This window comes from Chelonoidis abingdonii, chromosome 23 (genome assembly GCF_003597395.2).
Source record: "Chelonoidis abingdonii isolate Lonesome George chromosome 23, CheloAbing_2.0, whole genome shotgun sequence".
Taxonomy (NCBI): Eukaryota; Metazoa; Chordata; order Testudines; family Testudinidae; genus Chelonoidis; species Chelonoidis abingdonii.
The window spans coordinates 8,638,000-8,660,527 of NC_133791.1; the positions used below are offsets into that span (position 1 = coordinate 8,638,000).

Genomic DNA, 22,528 nt, shown 5'->3' on the forward strand with positions numbered 1-22,528 from the left:
GCACATCCAACTGGACAGACAGAAGTCAGAGAACTAAATGGCTCCGGAATGGAGTTGAGTGTCATCATCCAGGTGGTTAACGGTTCAAATCCAGGTTGGGTGCGTGAAGGCTAGAACTCACCACCACTCGATGCCCCAGGGGCCTATGTGAAATCAACGGATGTTCTCAGCCCTCTTCCCCGTTGGACAGGTGTCCGCAGTACAGCAATTTAGCAGAGGCACCAAGGATAAAAAGGGCGTGGAGAGCGATTGAGTCTCTCACCCTAGAATTGGTCTCTCCAGCTGAGGTTCAAAGCACACGTGAGCCTATGCCATTGCTGCACTTGTTTTCTCAGAAAGACCTTCTGGCATCTTTCACGAGCATGAGATTCCCTTGTGGGGGGCCGGAACCTTTGGTGACCCATGGTAATCGAGAAATCCCAGTGTTGAAGCACCTCCTTTCTTTACAGGTCCACCCAGACCACAGGTGCCCCTCAGCCACGCTGCAATAGCTCCCACTCAGCCTTGTCTGTCTCACAGTTCACCAGGCCTCAAACCGATATCCACTGTCATGTGGACCTGATGCCATCTCCTCCTTCCCACCTTGCCTCATGCTGGCTGGTGGGATGCCGTCACGCAGCAGCCTAACTTGAATGGGCACTTCGCCTGCAATCATCACATGGGGTAATTATGGCATGGGTGCAGATGGTTCAATCAATGCAGGCTTCAATGGGGGCAGCAGGAGGATGGCAGAGAGTTCTCCCATCCTGCTACCCACCACTCCCAAGATTTCTCTGCAACGGAGAGAAGAGAGCGTCCCAGGCAGAACAAACATAAGGAACCCACCTCCTATTACAAGGAAACAAGAAATGTTCCCCAATAGGAGACCCATTCTCTTATTTGAATTCACTTGGTAGGGTGCTTTAAAAAAAAAAAAAAAGCACAGACAAAAGGAGAGACTTCCCAGATTACACACGTCCCACCTGAGATGCTGTCAGAGATTGCTTAAGTGAATCAGCAGGCAGTACCAGGCACTGCACATGCACTACTGCGCACAGGGGCACATCACGGCCCCAGGACGGTGCACAGATATCAGGGATATCTAGGCCATTAGTGAGCTCATCAGTGGACAGTGGTTTCTCTGGGAGGTTCGTGCTGCATAGATTCCAAGCTTTCCATACAGAACAAGTTCCCTGCCTGCTGGTCCCAGAGTAACACTTCCCCGACTTTGCTGGTCAAGCCAGATTTGGGAAGAACAAAATTCATGATTCAAAAGGAGGTATTCCCAGGATGTACCAAGGTATCAGGCAAACCACAGCCCCGAGTCAAACTTTTAAAGCAAGAAATATCAGAAACTCAAGTATTTAGGCCAAATTCTCTGCTAGTGACACTCCACTGAGTTCCTTGCAGTTCTAGCCACAAAGAGTTTGGCCTTTTATAAGGCAAAACAGGATCTTTATCGACTTGTCAGGTGAGAAACCCAGCCCAAGAGAAAGATGGTCTTGCAATTAAGGCACTTGACTGACACTCAGAACAGCCAGTTTCTAATTCCAGCTCTGACACAGACTGATTTGTGACCTTGGGCATGTCTCTCGGTTCCCTATCTGTAAAATGAAAATGACACTTTGTCTGGCCTATTTAGACTGTCAACTCTTTGAAGCTAGGACAGAGTCTTACCAAGCATACATTTATTGTGTTCTCGGATGGGACCTCTAGGAGCTAACGTACTAAGCTGCAATGACAATTGCTTTTTTGACAGATGTTTTCTCAAGATTTCTTGAATTCCTCTTTCAGCTCCTCCTTTCCTCCTCATTCTATCTATACTCTTGCAAACAAACAATATCTCCTCAGTAACAGAGTTTGATTCGAACCCTGCAGCTTGTATATGTAATTCATATGACAGAATTCTAAATTCTGTCTCTTTGGTTACAGATTGAATCATCCAAATACCAGATGGAGTGTACTTTCACAGCCTTTTGCAGGGAGGAAGGGGGAACAATCTATAAAATCTAGTGTCTAGCTAACAACAACAGGGTCCTACAGAAGCGTTAACAGGGACATCACTGTGGGAGAGAGGAGCACTCTAGCGAGATTTTATTACCCAGAAGCATTTTCTATTGTATGCAGCAAACCTAGATAAGATCTGTTCCCATAAAATGTGGCCTATTTGCCAAGTTAATAGGGTCTCTATTAGGTGCTTTTAACAGATTTGTGTTACAGCTGTGGCCCAAGGGCAGCTGCATCTCAGGAAACTTTCAAAATACTGTTTCCCCTTGTTTAAAGTTATTTACAGAAAGCTGGCTGATTCTGTAAATGGATCCTTGCTTTTCTCAGAAGTAATTCTAAATATTTGGATGCTTCAAAAGGCCAGACATGGCTCTAAGCACCCACTACAGTTCCCACATGAGAACAGAGGAAGCCTATCACAGTCCAGCAGTGCTGGCTCTAGCCATTTCGCTGCCCCAATCACGGTGGCACGCTGCGAGGGATGCTCTGCCGCTCGACAGTCCTGTGGCTCCGGTGGATCTCCCGCAGACATGGCTGCGGAGGGTCTGCTGGTCCCGCGGCTCCGGTAAACCTCCCACAGGCATGCCTGCGGATGCTCCACTGGAGCTGCGGGACCAGTGGACCCTCCGCAGGCACGCCTGCAGGACGTCCACCCGAGCCGCCTGCCGCCCTCCCGGCAACCAGCAGAGCGCCCCCTGCGGCATGCTGCCCCAAGTACGCGTTTGGCGTGCTGGGGCCTGGACCCGGCCCTGCAGTCCAGGGTCTCTCCCTGCTTCTCTCAAGTAACCACTATCACATCACCCCTGGTATAAGAGGCTAGTTCTGATAAGAGCCAGTACTGAGCTTTGTAAGATTGGGTATCAAAACCCTAATTAGCATCGAGGGGTTCCTTTAAACAGATAAAAAAAAAAAAAGAGTGGTGATTAAGTGCGAAGTGAAAACAGGCCTAGCTTTTACGGTATTTTTAGAACATCTTTTAAATCGAGAATGCAATATGCAAATAGCCTCTATGCAAATCAGCTCTAAGATGACTGGCTGAGCAACCTCTGATGTCACCATTCCACATCGCCCGCCCTAACATTTTCTATAACTGTCCTTCAAACCAAATTAAGTTTTACAAACCCGTGGAAGTTTAACAAAATCTTTCCAAAAGTGCCCCATTGTTCCCTCAAGATCCTGGTCTAGACTAGCTTTGCGTGCAACTACAATAAAACAGGAAGGATTGGCTTGTTCTCAAGTCCCTGTGAAAAGGCTCCACTTCTCATAACCCACATGCGCCAGTCCCTGAAAGGGCAATTCAGCACCAAGTAACCCACTGAGGTGTGCACAGTCACCTTGTTATCTGTATTCCAGTAGCACCTAGATACACTAGCAGAGATCAGGATCACACTGGGCTAAACACTTTACAGATACAGGCTAAGATAATATACACAACGGTTTCTTGTCAGTTATCTCTCCCTTAATCTGAGTAATAGAGTCACTACTGCATTTCTTCAGCTAAAGTTGCAAGACCCTTTCTGCTCTATGTTGAATCAAATATTTATGCATAGCTATTATTAAATGTGTTGTTAGCACTGCTGAAGCGCACAGAGCTTGAGAGACTCCATTAATAAAAGGCTCAGTACTCACAGACCCATGTCAAAAATAAAAACTGCTCAAGAAAACAGCATCCAAGTATTCCAATACTGGAATATGAGGGGTTTGTAATATCCCAAGTGTGGCAATGTGTTATACTGACTAGCTGAAAAACTATCCTAAGGGAGGGGAGGAAAGAAGGAAGAAAACAGATGGAGCAAGGAAGGTTGTTTTTGAATTTGTCTCCATTCAGATTTTTCACTGGTTTGGAAAGAAAGAACTAACCTGACTCACTCAGAAGTTACCTGATTTTCCAAATAAGTACAAAGAAGATAAAGAGGGTGTCGCTCCATTTCCAACCCTACATAGAGTAATTGCTGAAGGGACAGAAGCAAGTATTCGTTTCACTGTATGCAGCTTGGATTAAGTGGGAAGAGGCACGCCAGGGATGCGGACAGAGTCCGCTGCATCTTTTGTCAAAGGCCTCTGAGGTTCTGCAAAACAGCAGAAAAGTCTCTTTCGAGAGTCTAGCAGGAGATCCATGAACATGTGGATCCCTCTGTTTGGGGTCTGGTCAACCAGAGCTACATCGAACCTCTCTCCTGGGCCCACATCCCCCTTCTCACAAAGAAAGCTGCCTTGTCACACATTCTTGGAGAAGCTGAAGGTAGAAGGCTAGGCTGCTTTCTGAAAAGGTATTTCTGCTCCTGACTTTTCAGACCCATTGGGTTCTTTGAAGAACATGCTGAGCAACATGATTGGTTGCAACTCATTCTGTACACTGATCTATGCTTTATAGTTCCAGTTCATGAAAGCACACGCTTACATGGCATCAGTTTCAATAGGACATGAGCACGTGCAGAACTGCTTTCCTGACTCATGAAATGTGTGCAAGAGGAGATACCCTACATCAGGATGCCGAAGGTGGTGCGTGAGCTGATTTTCAGTGACACTCACACTGCCCAGGTCCTGGCCACCAGTCCAGGGGCTCTGCATTTTAATTTAATTTTAAACAAAGCTTCTTAAACATTTTAAAAGCCTTATTTACTTTACATACAACAATAGTTTAGTTATATATTATAGACTTATAGAAAGAGACCATCTAAAAATGTTAATGTATTACTGGCATGCGAAGCCTTAAATTAGAGTGAATAAACAAAGACTCAGCACATCACTTCTGAAAGGTTGTTGACCCCTGCCCTACATCATGCATATGGCCCCATGTGTGTGACAAAGCCAGCATTTGAAGGTAGTCACCAGAAATGAGAAGGAAGCTAAGGTGGGAAGATTTTAGATGACAGTATGTTGTCAAAGGTAAGAATCAGGGGGAAAGATTTTTTCCATCGCTTAAGCAACCCAGGTGTCATATTTGAAGCTTCAGATGCAAAAATCAAATTCACAAACAAATGTTTCCAGGAAAGTGCCTGAGTGTCACAGCCTTTGCTGATTTCATACTTTGTGTGTGAGGTTGGTTCAGAATTTCCATTGAATCAAAATGTGTCAGTGGGTCGTGGCCACACAATTGATAAATATTAAGACTTCAAGGTAAACTTCGTGTTCTGTGCTTGACACACACCTCGCTGGCCGTGGGTGAGGGACATTTGACTTGGGTTGAGCAACCCACAGGTTTTTTTTAAGTCAATATTTGTCCTGTGGTAACACCTAGAGACCATCAGGCTTAAGACTCCATTGGGCTACAAATAGTAACCAACCATCCCAGTTCCCAAAGAGTAGTGGGAAAGCACCTGCACCCTTAGCACATACAATAACTGCCCCCCAAATGTAAAATCATCATGGATCAGACTAAATGGCAACACAAATGTCGTCTTCTAGAAAAATGTTTCAGGAACTCCCCTGAAATCCCAAATCACCCTCCTCTCCCTCTGCTGCCCCCCCTTCCCCACACACCTGCCAGAACAAGGAACAGACTTCCTTATACAAGAGATCTGGGAAGCTTTGGTTAGCAGCGGCTATTTTGGAGGAGGTCACTGGCATTTTAACCATTCTACCACAGTGTGCTCCAGGAGCAGAACAGAAGGGGTTGCAGATTTAAGGGCAGTTTCCACTATCATCAGTTGTGTTACCCAGGGTAGTGCTGAAAGGCCAGCTAAGAACAGTGCCCCAGCGAGGCACTGGAATGGCAGGCATGTGTGGGCAGAGTGCTGGAAAGGAAAGCTTGTGCAGACAGATGCTGCTTCTCACACACTATACCTGACTCTACCGAGATGCTGTCAGTGGCTCACTTTGAAAACGGACAAAAAACACTGACTCACAAAAAACTAAATTAAAAGAAAAAAGGCATTAGCATCACAGAGCCAAACCCAGTCTTACGCTTCTTCTCTTCCAGTGATCAGCTTGTTCAAGGCAGCTTTGTGTGACTAACTCTATTTTCCATTCTAATTAGAAACACTTCCTGTCTCTTATTAAACGCAACAGCTTCTGATTGCAAAGATTACCTGCAGCGTAAGCAATTAAAGTCTGATGCTGAAATTTTCAGCAGGCTAGAGAGTTTAGCCACATTCCTTCCCATGGCCCCCTGCATTACTGCTCTATGGTCAGAAAAGTCAGGGGCTCTGTTTAGCTTGTGAACAGATCAATTGTTGCTTGCTTTAGAGAGAGTAACAAAGGCAAAACCCTCTCTCACTATGGCCAAGAAACTAGTTGCCCTTTGCAGATCGGCATGAATGGGAATATTTTAGGTTCCAGCATCAGAAAGAGGAATCGTGGCGGTGGGGGGGCGGAACACGGGGAGGAGGAGCGACATTTTATTTTTGGGCAACAACAAAAGTGAAAACTCTCACTTGAAATATTCAAAAAAGACACTATTAAAACCTGCAAGTGGCTACCAAAAGCCAGGGCACTGGGGGAGGGGGATACAGTCCCTCCAATTAACGAGTTATGCTCACATCCTGTAACACTGCAATACCCTGCCAGATCAGGAGAACATGAAAATAAAACTAACCAACATATTGCTGCATGAGGGTACTTTAAACTAAGTATATGGTAATGACTTGAAAAGCTAAGTTAATAACCATTGGAAAAAAAAAACAAAAAACGACTAAAATAACCTCAGAAGAGGCTTGCATGGGGCCATGGACCCTGTTTTATTATCGGCAAGGCTTCAGGTAGGTATGGCACAGGGGGGTTAAAGCTACCCCTGGAACACACCAACGTCCCCTTTTAGCCTCACGGACCCAGGGAGTCAACTTTATTCTTTGCATTATCGGATAGATTACAAGACAAAAAAATATCACAATGCCACTATGTAAATCCACAGTATGCCTATACCTTGAATACTGTGTGCAGTTCTGGTCACCTCGCAGAGAAGGGCAACAAAAATGATTAAGGGTATGGAACAGCTTCCATATGAGCAGAGATTAAAAACACAGACTATTCAGCTTGGAAAAGAGCTGACTAAGGGGCGATATTATAGATATCTATAAGATCATGCATGGCGTGAAGAAGAAGTGTTATTCACCTCTTCACATAACACAAGGAACAGGGGGTCACCGCATGATTATTAATGGGCAGCAGTTTTAAAACAAAAGGAAGTACTTCACAGAATGCAGTTAACCTGTGCAATGTTGTGAAGGTCAACACTATAACTGGATTAAAAAAAGAATTAGATAAGTTCATGCAGGATAGGTCTATCAATGGCTATTAGCCAAGACGTTAAGAGATGGAATCCCAAGCTTTCAGTGTCCCTAGATTTCTGACTGCCAGATGCTGGGACTGGACAACAGGGAAGGGAGCACTTGATCAGGATGGCTGAGTGGTTTGAGCATTGGATTGCTAAACCCAGGGTTGCGAGTTCAATCCTTGAGGGGGCCACATAGGGATCTGAGGCAAGAATCTGTCCGGGGATTGGTCCTGCTTTGACCAAGGGGTTGGACTAGATGAACTCTAAGGTCCCTTCCAACTCTGATATTCTACGACGGCCCTCTTCTGGTCATTCCCTTTGAAGCATCTGGTATTGGCCACTGTCAGAATACAGGAAATTGGGCTAGCTGGACCTCTGGTCTGACCCAGTGGGGCCATTATGTTCATCTTCATTTTAAAACTTTCATATCAGTGGAGTCCCACCAGACACAAATGGAACACGACCCACTGTTTCCTGGAAGGCCACATACCAAAGCCAAATCACTGTAATCACAAGATTCATTTCTATAATAGTTTGGGCATTGACAATGAGACACACTGGCCCAGTCTTCAAGGGGAAAGCCCTATTTTTAATGGAAGTTGCCTTGAGATCTTGTCCATGCAGAGCAGACAGGACCTGGGTTTTCACAGGTCTCATTCAAAAGGTCTACACAACATGAATGGTACTCAAGTTTAATCTGGAACAATGAAGGGATCATTCAGTCGTGCCAGGATTTAATGCTGTGTTGCTTGGGTGCTGAGGGATTCAAAGCTGACATTCAGAGGACTAGCTTGTCTCTTGCACTTAAAGCTCTCAATTATCAGCATTCGCACCTAAAACACAGAACCCTGCCAGTGTTCTATTATGCATGCTCAACAGGAATCAACAAGTTGGCCCAATGTGCGCACAATCCCTTTCAAGCCAAAGCTTGTGGAAGTCAGTGGAAAGACTCCCATTGACTTGAACAAGATGGGATCAGGCCCATGTATGGGTACCTGTATGCAGCAGGCAGCTGCCCCTCCCCCTCCCTCATTTGCATAAGTATTTGTCAGGGATTTGCCCACTTAATCAAGTGTCAGCAAGAGTGCATGCCTGAAAATTTAGGCCAATGCCTATAGCTGCCCTGGTGCTTCACCCCTTGCCCCCATTTTCATACCTGACTGAGAGAGTGAAATCTCCTGGATTGCTTTTACTAGGCCGGGCCAGAAAACTCCCATGGACACCTCTCGTCAGGAGCAACTTCTCTGCTTCTATTCCATTGATGTTGGGGTGAAACCACCTACAACGAAAATGTGGGGTGTGAAAAGAAATATACATTAAGTACCATCCAGTCAGTCATCAACATCTCCTCCACCGTGTTCATACTGGCTTCTGTTCACTGACTAGGGCAGGTGGGAGAACTTGGGACCCACTTGAAAGCGATGGGTCTCTTGCTCTTTCCATCCCACCTGGTTACAATTCTCAAAGATACAAGCTTGCCCCACACTGTCCTAGGGACCAAGAACCATCCTTTGCAGATGTTTGCATTTCAACGGCTCTGCCCCAACCCTTCCCCCCCTCCCCCCGATTAGTTTGGGTGGGATCTCAGAACGGCAGTTCCCATCCCTCTCTCCTCCCTATCGGCGCAGACACAGAAGACTGGAAATATACAAGCTAGCTGTGGGAAGGGGAGGAGGGAGGAAGGGTGCAGTGTTGCTATTTGGAAGTTAGAGATGGGGTTTTTTTTTCGGTCTCTTTCTTTCTACCATCAATAACCAGCGGGAAGCTGAAGGAAATGAACCCAAGTGTTTAGAAGAAGACAGCAGGGTTCTGAAAATTTGAGGGTGGGGGGGCAATCACATACACATGCTCTGTACAGGAGGTAGGCAAACTATGGCCAGCGGAACCATCCTGTCTGGTCCTTGCGCTCCCAGCCGGGGACGCTAGCCCCTGCATTCTGGGTGGTGGGGCTGTGAGCTCCTGCCAGGCAGCGTGGCTGAGAGCTACCAGCCTGCCCCAGTGCTCTAGACTGCGCAGTGGCGTGGTTAGCTCCAGCCAGACGGTACAGCAGCCAATCCTGGTGCTCTGAGCAGCATGGTAAAGGGGCGGGGGTGGATGTCCCAGGGGGAAGTCAGGGGACAAGGGGGGGTTGGATAGGCGTGGGAGTCCCGAGGGGGTTTGTCAGGGGCGGAGGTGTGGATAGGGGTCAGGGCAGTCAGAGGACAGAGGGACTGGATAGGGTGTGGGGTCCTGGGGGGCCAGTTAGGTGCAGCGGAGGGGTCCCAGGGACAAGGAGCAAGAGGGGTTGGGTGGGTTGGTGATTCGGGGGGGGCAGTCAGGGGGTAGGAAGTGAGAGGGGGTTGAGGGCCAGGCTGTTTGGGGAGGCACAGCCACAGGCAAAAAAAGTTCACCCACCCTGCTCTATTCACTTACAGACCGAATAACAGCAAGAGAAAAATCAAGCCACACCTCCTATGCCACTGCCCCAGGAACAACAGAAGTTTTTTTTTAGCACAAGGTGGTGTAAATGGTCGGAGAAATAACAGTTCTAGGTTGAGTCCTAACTCATGGGGGCCCTATGAAAGCAGTTAAGAAGCAGGCCAAAGTCAGTTGCTGTAAGTCAGTTTGGCCCAACGTATGACAGGCCCGTTTGTGGTATTCATTTAAAGGTTTGTGTGGGTGTCTTAAGACGGAAAAAAAAAAAAGCGAAAAAAGCCAAACCAAAATAGCACAAAAAACACCAAAGCTCTAATGCTACCTCGTAGCCATGGAACCTAAGCGAGAAGCCAAAGATCAGACCTTCCAGAGTTTTCTACTCTGATTCTGCTGCCAAAGTGGTAGTGGTCAGAGAGAGGGTCGGGCCCTCCCCATCTGGGTCTGCTGCCAGATCAGGGAAGGAGGAGAGGGGGCTCACCTGTGATGTACTAAGACTGCACAGAGCCCTCATGAAAGGGGGGATTTTTAAAGCGAAAAAAGCTAGTGTTAACTAGGCCAATGAGTAGAGGTTGCCCCTATTCATCCGTTTTGAGGGAGCTGCCCCAGACAAAATGGCTCAGAGGTCCCAGTTTGCACCCCAGATTCAGCAACCCTACTCATGAGCTTAGTCTAGGCCCTGGCCAGTGAGGCGCTGTGTTTAACAGCATTAACCACATGGTGGGTGGACACAAGTCATGTTTAGACCTGGATTGGCCACAAGTTTTGTTAGAGCTGCAGCATGGCCAGTGCCCCAGAGAGAACCCAATTTTCCAGGTGATAATAATACACCTGTACCTAGAGAGTATCAGACTAACTCAAGAGGCACAATTCTCATTATAAGTGCTGCAAGGGACTGAACAGGCCAAGGAGACAGAGCTATCCTTACACCATGAGGTGGTTCCTCCAGGAGAGGGTTGAGACACATTGGCAGGGCATTATGGGGGAAGCTTGTCCTGCCATTGCCTGCGTTAGGGAGACACCGAGGGCCTAATTTTAACACCCCTTTTAAAGTGTTTGAGTGACCCATTGGCCAGCATGGGTCCCGCTATGCACAACCCACAGAGGATACGGGTCTGTTAAAGCAGCAACTCGGGAGTCTTGACTTTTAGCTCCAGCTATAGCTACTCAATTTCAGCTCTGGAGTTCCCTGGTTCCACCCCGGGAGTCTTAGCCAAGATGGCAGTCATCCCACGAGCACTGCTTTTAAAAATTTTTTAAAAAGCACTAAGACCATCAAAAACTAGCCGAGTCCTCAGCATCAGATTATAAAAGAAAGCAGAGAACACAGCAGGACAAGGGACGCTGCTTTGAGAACTGTTCAGCAGTGCCACTGGTGTTAGTGTATGTAGATCACAGGGAGTACCAATGAAGAAAGGTTGGTAAAAAGGAGACAACTTATGCATAGGGGACAAGGTTTCATCATCAGTTAGATTATTTTCATTTCATCTCAGGTTCAGAGTGTCAAGTCAAGTCATCTACTGACCTCAATTCTCACGATTTCAATCAGTACCAAAATCCCTTGATGGAACTACAAGACACTGGTGCTTTCCCCAGCCCAGCCCGAGTTAAAGCCTTATCTACACTAGGGCAAAGATTTTTTCAGAAGTGACCATTTTTGGGTGCTCAGTTCGACATTCCTTAAATAGGGCTTGATTTTCTGAATGCACTGAACCTGTGTTCTGGAAAATGAGGCCCCTTTAAAAGCATCTCAAGTTGCACATCTAAAAACTGAAGCACCCAAAATCATTAGTCACTTTTTAATATTTTGACCTAGCATATTCATACATATTAGTTAAAAGGTCTTAGCTAGAAAGCTCTAATACACCTTTAAGCAGGTGAGCTGCTATAATACTCCTTGCATTCATCTTAAATGACAGCTAACTGCACAGTACTGTGAAGTGGTGTCCCTCAAGGGTTTGCGGTCACAGCAGACAAGAGCAAATACAGAGTTATGAACTGACCAGTCAATCAGACACCTCATTTGGAACCAGAAGTACACAATCAGGCAGCAGAGACAAAAAGCAAATACTATACAGCACAGTACTGTGTTAAACATAAACTAGTAAAAGTAATTTAAAAAAAAAAAAAAAAAAAAGGATTTGACAAGGAAACTTTCGTTTACATTAAGATGGTTGAAAGCAGCATTTTTCTTCTGCATAGTAAGGTTTCACACCGTATTAAGTCAATGTTCAGTTGTAAACATTTGAAAGAACCATAATGTTTTGTTTAGAGTTACGGACAACCTCCATTCCCGAGGTGCTCATAACTCTGAAGTTCTACACACTGCACTCAAACTCCCCTTCCAGTGACAATGGACAATCTCGGAAGAGACCTCACTTGGGCGGAGAGATTTGCACTACTACTCTAAACAAAGTGACTCCAAAACGCAAGACCTCATTCTCAAATCAACCCTTTAAAAGGGAAATTGGGGTCTTCAACTTATTAAATGTCCCCAGATTTCTTCTTCTTGTGGTTTATATGTCGGACGCTAAAGCCAGCTAAACCTCACAACCCTCCTGTCTGGCAGGAAATCATTATCTCCATTTCACAGATGGGAAAAAGTAAAGGACAGAGAAACGTCTTGCCCCTGTTTGTGTGTGCGCGCAAGAGACTCATACACGTGTCCACACAGAGAAAATTAAAATAAAATGTAATGTTTCCTCAACAATTAGGGCTGTTTCCCCCATGACTAAAACGCTCTTTTCCAAAATAGGGGATGGGGGAAGAGTTACATTGTAACTGGTCCAAACACACATGTTGAAAATGGAGTGGAGGTCAGAATCTGAACCATTTTAGAACCTCTCACTTCTGAGACCGCAAGCAGCAACTCTCCTTTCATCATACTGCCATGTGCAGAAGCCAAATACTTAGTATTCTAGAAAGCTGCTACAGCCAGAAAAACAAATGGCTCTAATGGAGTTTAATGGAGCTTGGAAACAAGGCAAAGTTGCGAAATGTCATGGAGAGTGTTTTAGCTGAGTGCTCAATGACAAAGATGGGCTGTGAGCGTTGGGCATGATTGTTGTTCTCTCTAGCTAAATGCATCACAGGTAACTCTGGGCTACACGACTTTATACGCATATAAACAATCCCTACCAGGGCAGACATGCACGAACCTCAGTGTGGTCTGAAAAAACGAACAGAAAAACTTGTGGCACTTTAGAGACTAACAAATTTATTTGAGCATAAGCTTTCGTGGGCTACAGCCCACTTCTTCGGATGCATAGAATGGAACATATAGTGAGATAATGTATATACACATACAGAGAGCATGAAGAGGTGGGAGTTGTCTTACCAACTCTAAGTTAGTTTTTTTTATTTCTCCAGCGGCACCTTAAAGACAAAACAGATTTATCTGGGCATAAGCTTTCTGCAGAAGTGAGGTTTTTTAACCCACGAAAGCTTATGCCCAAAGAAATCTGTTTTGTCTTTAAGGTGCCACCAGACTCCTTGTTATTTTTGTGGCTACAGACTAATACAGCTACCCCCTGATACTTGACACCTACAAAGATCTCTGTAACCCACAATTAATAATTTAAATGCTAGCAGATTTTTGGCTAGATCCATATTTTTGATGTCACAAACCAGGGCAGCTGTATTAAGGTGGTCACTGATGGCAGGAGGAACAGAGATGCTGGGGGAGCCTCTTGAGTTAAGGGTGGGAAGGGGTCTCACTATTGTTATGGAGGAATGGCAGGATGGTGGCTCAGGGGCAGAGATGCCCAGTATCCTCCAGTTTTCCAGTCTCTTCCTCCACTCCGTATCTCCTTAGCTGCCCTGGGCCCATTGCAATGCTCATTAGCAGCTGTTTCTTTGGCTACTGATTCTCAGTGCACTATGGCAAAGGAATGTGGGCCTTTCACATGCAGCACCACGACCCTTGCTCACCCAAAATTGGAACAAGGCCATTAGTAACAGAGGACAAGGTGGCGCCTCAGGGGGTCGAGTTTTGGGCTTGTTTCTCAAAAGCTAAGCAGAACCTAAAAGCCAAGATGTTTCCCTCGTCACTCCTACTGCTTGGAAAGAAGTCAATACAAACATCCATGCACACACCCCGCTGTGTTTAGTGAGCACGAAGCATGAAAACCTAGGTGGTCCTCATAAACAGAGGCAGGAAAGGCCAACTGCTGAGTTCAGTAGTGGAAGAATCTCTTCCAAACATCAGTAGGTTTACAGATCCTCACTGGGTGCTAAGAGAAAAAACAAAGCCTCCCCTCCAGGTCTCTCCTGAAGGCTACGTGCAGAAGGGAACAACTTGCTGAGAACTGCCTTGGGATAGTTCTCTGCCCTAGAAACGCAGCTAACTGCAGACTTGCAGCATGAAAGCGACTGTTTCAAGTACAGATGATCACCACAAGGGTATCCCCACTCAGTAGTTCCCTTTCCTAAATGCAAAATCTTTTTGAAGGACACTCTCTGCGTATGTATAAATAAGCTGTGCAAAAACTGCGGGCTCACTAGTTCAGTTCAAATACACATTCCAAACCAAACCTTTGACAAGGCTGAAACAAATGCAGGTGACTTAATTCCCAGTTATCCCACCCAATCTTTTGGGGTTTTTTTTTTTTTTTTGGTTTTTCTTTAATTTTCGGGTTCAAAGTTGGCCCAAAAGGGAAGCTGCTCTTGCAATAACCTCTGCCCTGACAGGAAGCAAGAAGTATTTGAAAGAAGTCTTGAAAGAAAGCTGCTTTTTGGGAGATCCCCAGCTTAATCTGACAACATCAGAAGTTACCGTGGTTTCTTTTTCCCAAAAATGACCCATTATTGGTGCAGGACTGGGTAGTGAACCTTGCATGCAGCCCGTGAGGGCTAAAAATGGGAAAGTTACAGCTTCCCAACAGAAGATATTTCCCTCTACAACTTGAGACAGTGGATTTAAAAACAGAACAAAAGCTAATATAACTAAAAAAGTAATTAAATTCAAGCCTTCTTTAATTAGGAATATAGATCTCTCTCTCTCTCACACACACACCCACCCACAATCAATCCTCTGGGAAGGAAAGCGCAAGATGAAAGTATGACTAGTGTAACATTCTTCAAGTGGGTCCATTGTTGTAGTCAACATGAATTGCAGAAGTGACCCACTGTAAAATAAAACATGTGGTGCAACTATTAAATTGTTTGTTCTTTTGTGCTTAAGGCTGTGGGTCAGCCTTAAAAGGACTTAGATCTCTGTCTTCATTTAAAGTAACAATCATCATTTTTATATTTGGAACTGAAATCTTCTCCAGACAAGTCTGCTTTTCTACAAAGAAATGGGAGATTTCCTCCATGGTTCACTCGAACCAAAAAAAAAATTTAAAATAAATAAAAAAACCCCCAAGCACTTTTCAGGAACCCAAAGATCAACAATAGAAGCTGCCCCAGGAAATCTGTAAAACAAGACAAGTTAAACACAGCACAGGAGCCAGACTCACAGAAGGAAGTTACTCAGGCCTTTCTGGAGGGAAGGCGGCTATGAAAGCCTGATTCAGTCTGGACAGGAATTGACACAGTAATGCAGCGAGAGATGCTCTCTGTTTAAATGTAAAGCCAGGCTGACTAATGCTCCAGCCCTCAGTCAAAAGGAGAAAAAGAGGTTTGACAACCACAAAAAATGCCGGAAAGCCCTCTGTGAAAAACCTGGAATGACTAACCACCTGGTGAACACGAGACAACCCAGACAACCCACATGACATATGCAACACTTTCCCTTGAGGCAACTCAGCTGAGTCTCAACTGCTCTTGTGATGTCAGGATCTTACTAGCTTTTCCTCCTCCACAGACTGTGTCTACACTAACCTTTTTCCTGAGGTCTTGTTCGCACTCTGAACTAGTCCCAATTCAGCTAGCAGTGGACTGCCACCTATGTAGCTGCACACGGGCTGACCCTAAGACCAGACAAGGGCCAATTGGAGCTTGCAACGACTGAACTAGTTAGGGCTCACCCCAGTTACAGGTAGGAGCAAGCCTTAAATTGGTACAAACCCCAGGATTTACCCTACTCATAAATGAGGATAAACCCCAATTAGTTCAATTGCTTCAAACCCTGCCTTAGCCTCATCTACACTAGAAATGCTACAGAGGCACTGATGCAGCGCTGCACTGAAGCCAGGTCTACACTACAAAGTTAGATTGACAGAAGCCGCCTTGTGTTGACCTAGTTGTGCACGTGTTTACACTTAAACGTGACTCCCACCAACGTAAGTTCTCCATTATGCCAACATCGTAACGCATCTGCTTGAGTGGTGTTGCGTCTGGTCAATGCACTGAGGTTCACACAGCATCATCTCTCTCAACCCTATCAGTCCTCCGGCAGCTGCGTCATAATGCCCAGCGCTGACTGTGATGGTCACAATTGTGACCTCCACTGTCCCAGGATGACAGAACCCCCCCCCCCCATGTCACAAAGAATAGTTCTCCCCCTTTTCGAGACACCCAGGGCAGAACATTTCCTGCAGCCCTAGTGACGGGAAAGCAGAAGTGTTAAGACTAAGCCTGCCAAGAACAAAAGAATAATGAAATTTCCATTCTGAGCAAGATGTACATCGCCCAGCTACATATGTTGACTCAGCCATGTATGCACATAGCCTTTCCTTGCACACTCAACCTCCCTCAAATGCACCAATCAGAACATCTATCGCCATGACAGCTAGGATCACAAGCAGAAAGCTGGTCGTCATTGATAAGGGGTTGAGGAAAAAGCATCATATTTTTTGCTTCATGCTCATGAGATTCACCACAATGCATAGGAACCAGCATATGGCATATGCCCCACTTAAGCCCTTGAGTTGAAGCCTGTAGATAGGCTGCCACTTGGCTGAATTCGAATGACAGTTTCAGGAAGTTATGGAGGGGCCAGACAAAGGTGGGGCCGGGGGAAGAGGACAGAAGTCAGACTGTTAATTTCTACTACTAGATGTTGAAATTCAAGACTCTATAATAGTTAAAACACAAGTTGTCTATTTGGACATGTGATGTTGACAATATGAATATCCTTAAAATCAAACTAAGTTCTCAAACAGCTTTTTGTTATTTTTTAATCTTTGCCCATCTGTAAATTTCAATCAATGGAAGTATTTTGTCAGCTAGTGTGGGGTGAAATCCAGGCTTATTGACATTTACCAGTAAAAATCTACTCCTTCCAAGCCTACCTACAGGGAAATTTGAGGTTGAACTTGAGCAGGTAACAAGTTAAAAGCAGAGTTGCCATGTTTTCCACTGTTATTTTAACCTCAAGCCAGCTAACCTATGTTAAAAACATACTTCTTTTTCCCAGCGAAGACATACTCTAACTTTGGTGCTAATAAAAGACCAAAAAAAACTTACTTTTATTGAACTGTGTTGTGGCAATAATATAAGTCATCTGGAGGGAGGAGAAAAAAAAAAACAAACGTCAACCTGTGTTACAAAAGTTTTTTTAAAAGATTGACACCAGCCATAAAAAACACCTCCCTGGCCATTTTCAAATTTCCTGAAACGAAATCATCAAAAACCACATCATCCACAAACAGACTGAGGCTCAAGAATTAGTTTTCATCTCTATATTATTATAAACTGAGTGAATCTGGACATTGGCTCATTTCACAAAGTTCCAGGTCCAAAGAAACTTCACCCCAAAACAATTGAGGGGTGGGTGTTTGGTTTGGATCTTGCTTCTAAAAAACAATGCTGACATAGACAAAAGCGTTTTTTTTTTTTTTTTTTTTTTTTTTAATAGCCCTGTGGAGGTCTGGAGACCACACTGGAATAGCTGGATACTCTAAATGTTTTCCCAGAATCGATGTTATTTAAAAATCTATTTTGCAAAGAAAGGGAACTTGGAAAACAATGTATCCAGGTTGAAGTCTTCAGTGCCGCTCAAAGGGGTTTGGATGCCCATTTCCCATCAAAACAGGATTTAAAAATCCCACTCTATTTTAACTTGCCTACAAATGGTGGCTTTTGCAGTTTTGGACCCAGGCCCTGAGAGAAACAAGGTGGGTGTGGGAACATTTTATTGGATCAACTTATTCTGGTGGAAGCAACAAGCTTTTGAGCTTCAATGAGCAGTTCCTCAGGTCCAGAGGAGATAACCAAAGTGTCCAAGCTAAACACAAGATAGGACAGATTGTTAGGCAGAAGGGATTCACACGTGCTATAGGAGAGACCACTTACAATGAAGTGTGGAATTAAGGGTTAACAGGCAGGAGGGCATGTGTTACAAATTGTAATGAGCCATAAAAACAGCAATCGCCCCTTCATTTCACACGGTTTTACCTCACGCTGCCTTGTCTCTCGCACAAGGCCAACACATGCCTTACGCTCTCAGAACAGAGTATAAGAAGGACAAACTTTGTGTGCACCCTGCCAGATGTGATTTGCATCCAGATAAAGAGTTACACTGGGAGATCCAGAGGAAAGTGCTGTCTTGTTGGGCCTGCTCCTGTGAGGAACTCCGTGCATCCTGTAAAGGGCTGAGCACCTGCAGTTCCCATTGACCTCAACTGGGCAATGAAGGCACTCTTTCATAGGGCTTGTCTGAAAGTGAATGCGGATTATGGTAGAGTGAGAATTTAAAGCGCTATAGCTGTTCCTAATAACTCCATGTGGGGACACTTATTCCAGAACAAAAATGCCTTGTTCCCACTGAGTTAAGCTTAACGAGAACAAAGAACTCGTTAGGCAATTCTACATATAGAAAAGACTTTAGGCCTTGTCTGTGCAGAGAAGTTGCACCATAGAGTCTCGCTTACATGCAAGTTAGGTCTACATAGCTACGTTAAAAAAGCACACCCTGACCAAGATAGCTATGCTGACCTAACCCCAATGCAGATGTAGCTATACTGACAGAAGAATGCTTCTATCAACCTAGCTACCATTGCTCAGAGAGGTGAAGCTCCTACACCAACAGAAAAACCCCTTCCATCGGCGCAGGCTGCATCTACATTACGGGGTTATGCAACGCTGCTAAGATAAGTCTCCGGAGTGCACACATACTCTACAACCTTCCTTAGGTCTAGAGTCCCTCACACATATCTTTTTCCCCTTCCATCAACTTTCCCCCAGGTCAGTATAGTGCCCAAGATATCTGGTGCTTTCCAAATGGAAAAAATAAAAAACAAGCAAAATTAATACCCTGCAACTGCCCATGCCTGAAAAGCCACCAAGTTGCAAAGGGAAGAGCAGAGTGTCAAGAAATCATTTCAGGAACTGGCTAAAAGGCAAAGACAGGAGTGGAAGCATTGAGAGCTCCTGTATTGACTGTTTGGGGCTGGCAAAGATTGTGAGGTGGGCCTAAAAATAAATCATGAGGGTTTTTTTAAACAATAAATGCTGGATTCTTTTATTTCCTCTGTGTTTTGAGTCTTCAGGTCACATTTTCTATCTTTTTTCCACAACCACAAGGACGTGAAATTCTCCTCCCCCTCCATGCAATGAAAGCCAAGATTCTAAAGTAATTACTTAACTCCAGTAGCTGGGGCTTTAATATCAAATATTGCAAGACAAGGGATTAAAAAAATCCCATCACGTCAGGTGACAACACTGAACCACTAATCAGTGTGGGAGAATAAATAAGCAAGATGTTCGGGAAACAGAAGTCATCGTGAGTCCATAAGCAGAGCAGCACGGAGGTCGTGTGTCATAGTTTGGTGTTTAAGACCTCTTGCACAAAGATTTGTTGATACGGAGATGGAAATAAGCAAGCAGTTTAATTCGGTATCATTTAGAGAGGCGTGGGATGTGTGGGCGTCACATTTGTTTTAGTATATTAAAGCTTAGTGTTTTAAAACTGGGCATTGACTGTACAGTAAATGCTGCGTTTGCTTTCAGATGTTTCCATATATGTAGATTAGTTGTTTCTCTCTTAATAGTACAGTAACAGCGGTTCTACATAAAAGAATGCCTGCACATAAAATATTTCCTAAACCTGATAAGACAAGTCTGCCTCCTTGGCTCTTTCTAGTCTGGTTCAATTCAAATCCCTGTCAAGAGAATAAATTCTACCAACCCTAGGCTAAAGGGAGTGTGTTAAATAAACACATCCAGCAAACAAAATCAGTTTTACACACAGGTAAATATTTTCCATTTTCCCAAAGCAATCAGCATCCAGACAGCTAGCCATTCCATTGCACACCACTTAAAGCATCCTTTAGGGAACAAGTCTTACAGAACTTAAGGGAAACAGAACATTTGGATTAAATTTTGAAACCAGCATCTATACTTCTATAGCAGGGATAATGCTGCTTTATATTCCACAGGATTTGAAAGTAATTTCTATAGAACTCTGTTTCTTCTAGACCTATCAGTTCTATAGGGCTTTTCCATAAGGGATACTATATACATGTAGGCAGAATAATGCTATTACTTTAGGCTGGCAAGTTATATACTCATTTGATTTCAACAAAGTCATAGGTATGCTTGGAAGGATTCAATTTTTATTGATAAATGTTGGCAAACGGATTTCACAAACCAAGGTGACATCAATACTTAAAATTTACAGATCAGTGGAATACGCAAAACGTTGCTTGAGAACTTCTTAGACTATAATTTAAGGCTATTTACTTCGTACATTTAGACACACAATACTGCCGATGTGTTTTAACGGTTATAGCCATTAACTGTTTGAATCTCAACTTCTGTCACCGAGCAATTATGGTCTGACCCCCACCTCTCCGCAGTCTGACACATGCGCGCGTGCGCACGCTTCCCGCAACTGTGGGAGTTTAAAACAGTGAAAAGTCAGAAAAAATGCTTAAAAATATCAATATTTTCTATCAAAGTTATTTAAAAGATTGAATTCTGCCAAGACTAGTCCTAGAGATCAAGGCACAAAGGGCACACCACCAGAGCAGCCCATCCAACCGTCTGCGTATCACAGGCCACCAACACACCCCAGCACCCTCACACTAAATCTAACAACCAGCGTATTACAGCCCCCCAGAGACTAGACTTATGTGCCGCAGGCAGAGAATAGGCAGGAGTGAGGTGCACCAATGCTTGAGGACCCCGGAAGCAGCTGACTATTTAGAAGGGCATAAACGCTCATGCTTCAGGGCAGAAGTCACTCTCTCATTAACTGGATCAGGATGGAAATTTCCCTGGGGACAAGTTATCCTAAAACCGCTTACTACAGAGTTTCTTCCACCTTCCTCTGAAACGACTAGCCATGCCTGGAGATAGGATACTAGTCTACCTGGACTATATGTCTGATCAGGTATGGCAATTCCTATATTTGTAGAAGCCAGTAGACTCTGGTACGTTAGGGGGCAGCCGCAGATGCCCAGGTGTGCACATATTTCCAACTGCTAGCTGCACCCTGTAACCAGCGGCAAACTTTCCATCAGCCCGGTGACAAGAACTGTACAGATATTTTCCATGTAGTTTTGAAGTAGCTGGTTAGAGTGCACATTCAAAGGGACTTCCCCAGAGAAACACTGCTCAGTTACATGATGAGTCACTTCTGGGCAAAACGCTTCATACTGAGCCCTCTCCTCCCTCCCCATCTATATATGGTCAAGACAAGGTTGCGTTAAACCCTTCCCCACTGCCAGGTCCACAATATGCTGCTTAGCAATAGTGGTGCTCAGCAGAACAGCCATTCGCATGAATGAGATAAAGGAGGTTAAAACAGAAGTAACATGATTTAGTCATAACAAGCATCAAATAGAACTCATACTTTTTCAATGCTGTTTGCCTTTTGGTTGTTTAACAGAAGCTATCGGGTTCACTACAGCACTATACATTTAAAGAAACAGATACCCAGTTTTTCTATAGCACTTTCATCAGTACATCTCAACATGCCTCTCAAAGGTGGTCAGTATCTTTATCCTCAGAGCCCTGCAAACCAACCCCAACCGGACTACAAGTGTCAAGTCCAGGCTGGGTTGGCTTTCCTCCTCCTGCCAGCTGGCGTGGCTGCGGCTCCGACTCCTGTGAGCTGCCACCATCTCGCTGCACGTGGTCCTGAATGAACATGCCTGCCAAGGGATGGCAGTATCTCTCATCCCGCAGCACATTGCACGGGGTGCGGATGGCAGGAGAGGAGCACGCAGCCACCAGCCATGCCAACCCCGGGCGAGTAGAGAGACGACAGCGACTCATGGTCAGCGGGGAGGGGTCAGGTTAAAAAACTATTCAACCCTCCCAGGCTTGGGTCTGGGCTTAAAAAAAAAAAACAAAAAACCCACCAACAAAAGACAGGCCTGAGCAGACCACTTGTAAAATGAGGATTGAAGGGGAAACTGAGGCACGGAGGGGTGAAGCAACTTGCCCAAGGTCACCCAACAGGCCAGAGGCAGAGCTGGCAATAGTACCTAGGTCTCCTAAAACCCAGTAATCCAGTGCTCTACCCATCAGGCCATACTCCCTCCCCTTTGTTTCTAGAAGTGAATCGCATCCTTATCTTGGTGAAAAGAGGAGCTTACCCACCAATCAATCAGTTCTCTGCTTCTAATAAACTCATTGCCGTGATAGCAGAGAATCATGTTCCACAAACTTAGCTGCCAGCCTTAGATTAGTCCCTTGGTGGGTTTTCCTTTTTTTTTTTTAAAAAAGGAATCAGGTGCTCTGTTTCTTATTGATTGTTTCATGTATTTTACATGCTCCTGATCAAAGTCTAGTCAGGTGCCTAACTCCCTTAGGCTCATTTTTGAAGGGGTGAACTGGGGAATGGAGAAGGGTAGGGTGTGTTCCTCAAACCTCTAGTTTGGCTTAGCAAAGGGGTGGGAAGCAGGAGGGTTTGGCTTTGAAAACTGTGCCAGAGCCTCTCAGATAAGATGCACGCCAGCTGAAAAAAAAAGGTCACTATCCTCCTCCTTCCCAGACAAGTCCCAGAGATACAGCCAAAAATACATGAAAAAGGAAAAGGTAAAGTGAGGGTAACATGCTGCATAAAAGAACCCAACCCATCAA

General features: G+C 44.9%; 1 protein-coding gene across 2 annotated transcripts in view; it reads right to left on the bottom strand.

The window, feature by feature from the left end:
• The window catches only part of LOC116824594 (tyrosine-protein phosphatase non-receptor type 11-like), a 93,364-nt gene that overhangs the window by 22,488 nt on the left and 48,348 nt on the right, over positions 1 to 22,528 (bottom strand). For both annotated transcript variants that reach the window (XM_032779977.2, XM_032779978.2), the window contains exon 2: positions 8,358 to 8,480. In XM_032779977.2, coding sequence (XP_032635868.1) covers positions 8,358 to 8,480 — 123 coding nt within the window. The remainder of the gene's footprint in view (positions 1 to 8,357; positions 8,481 to 22,528) is intronic.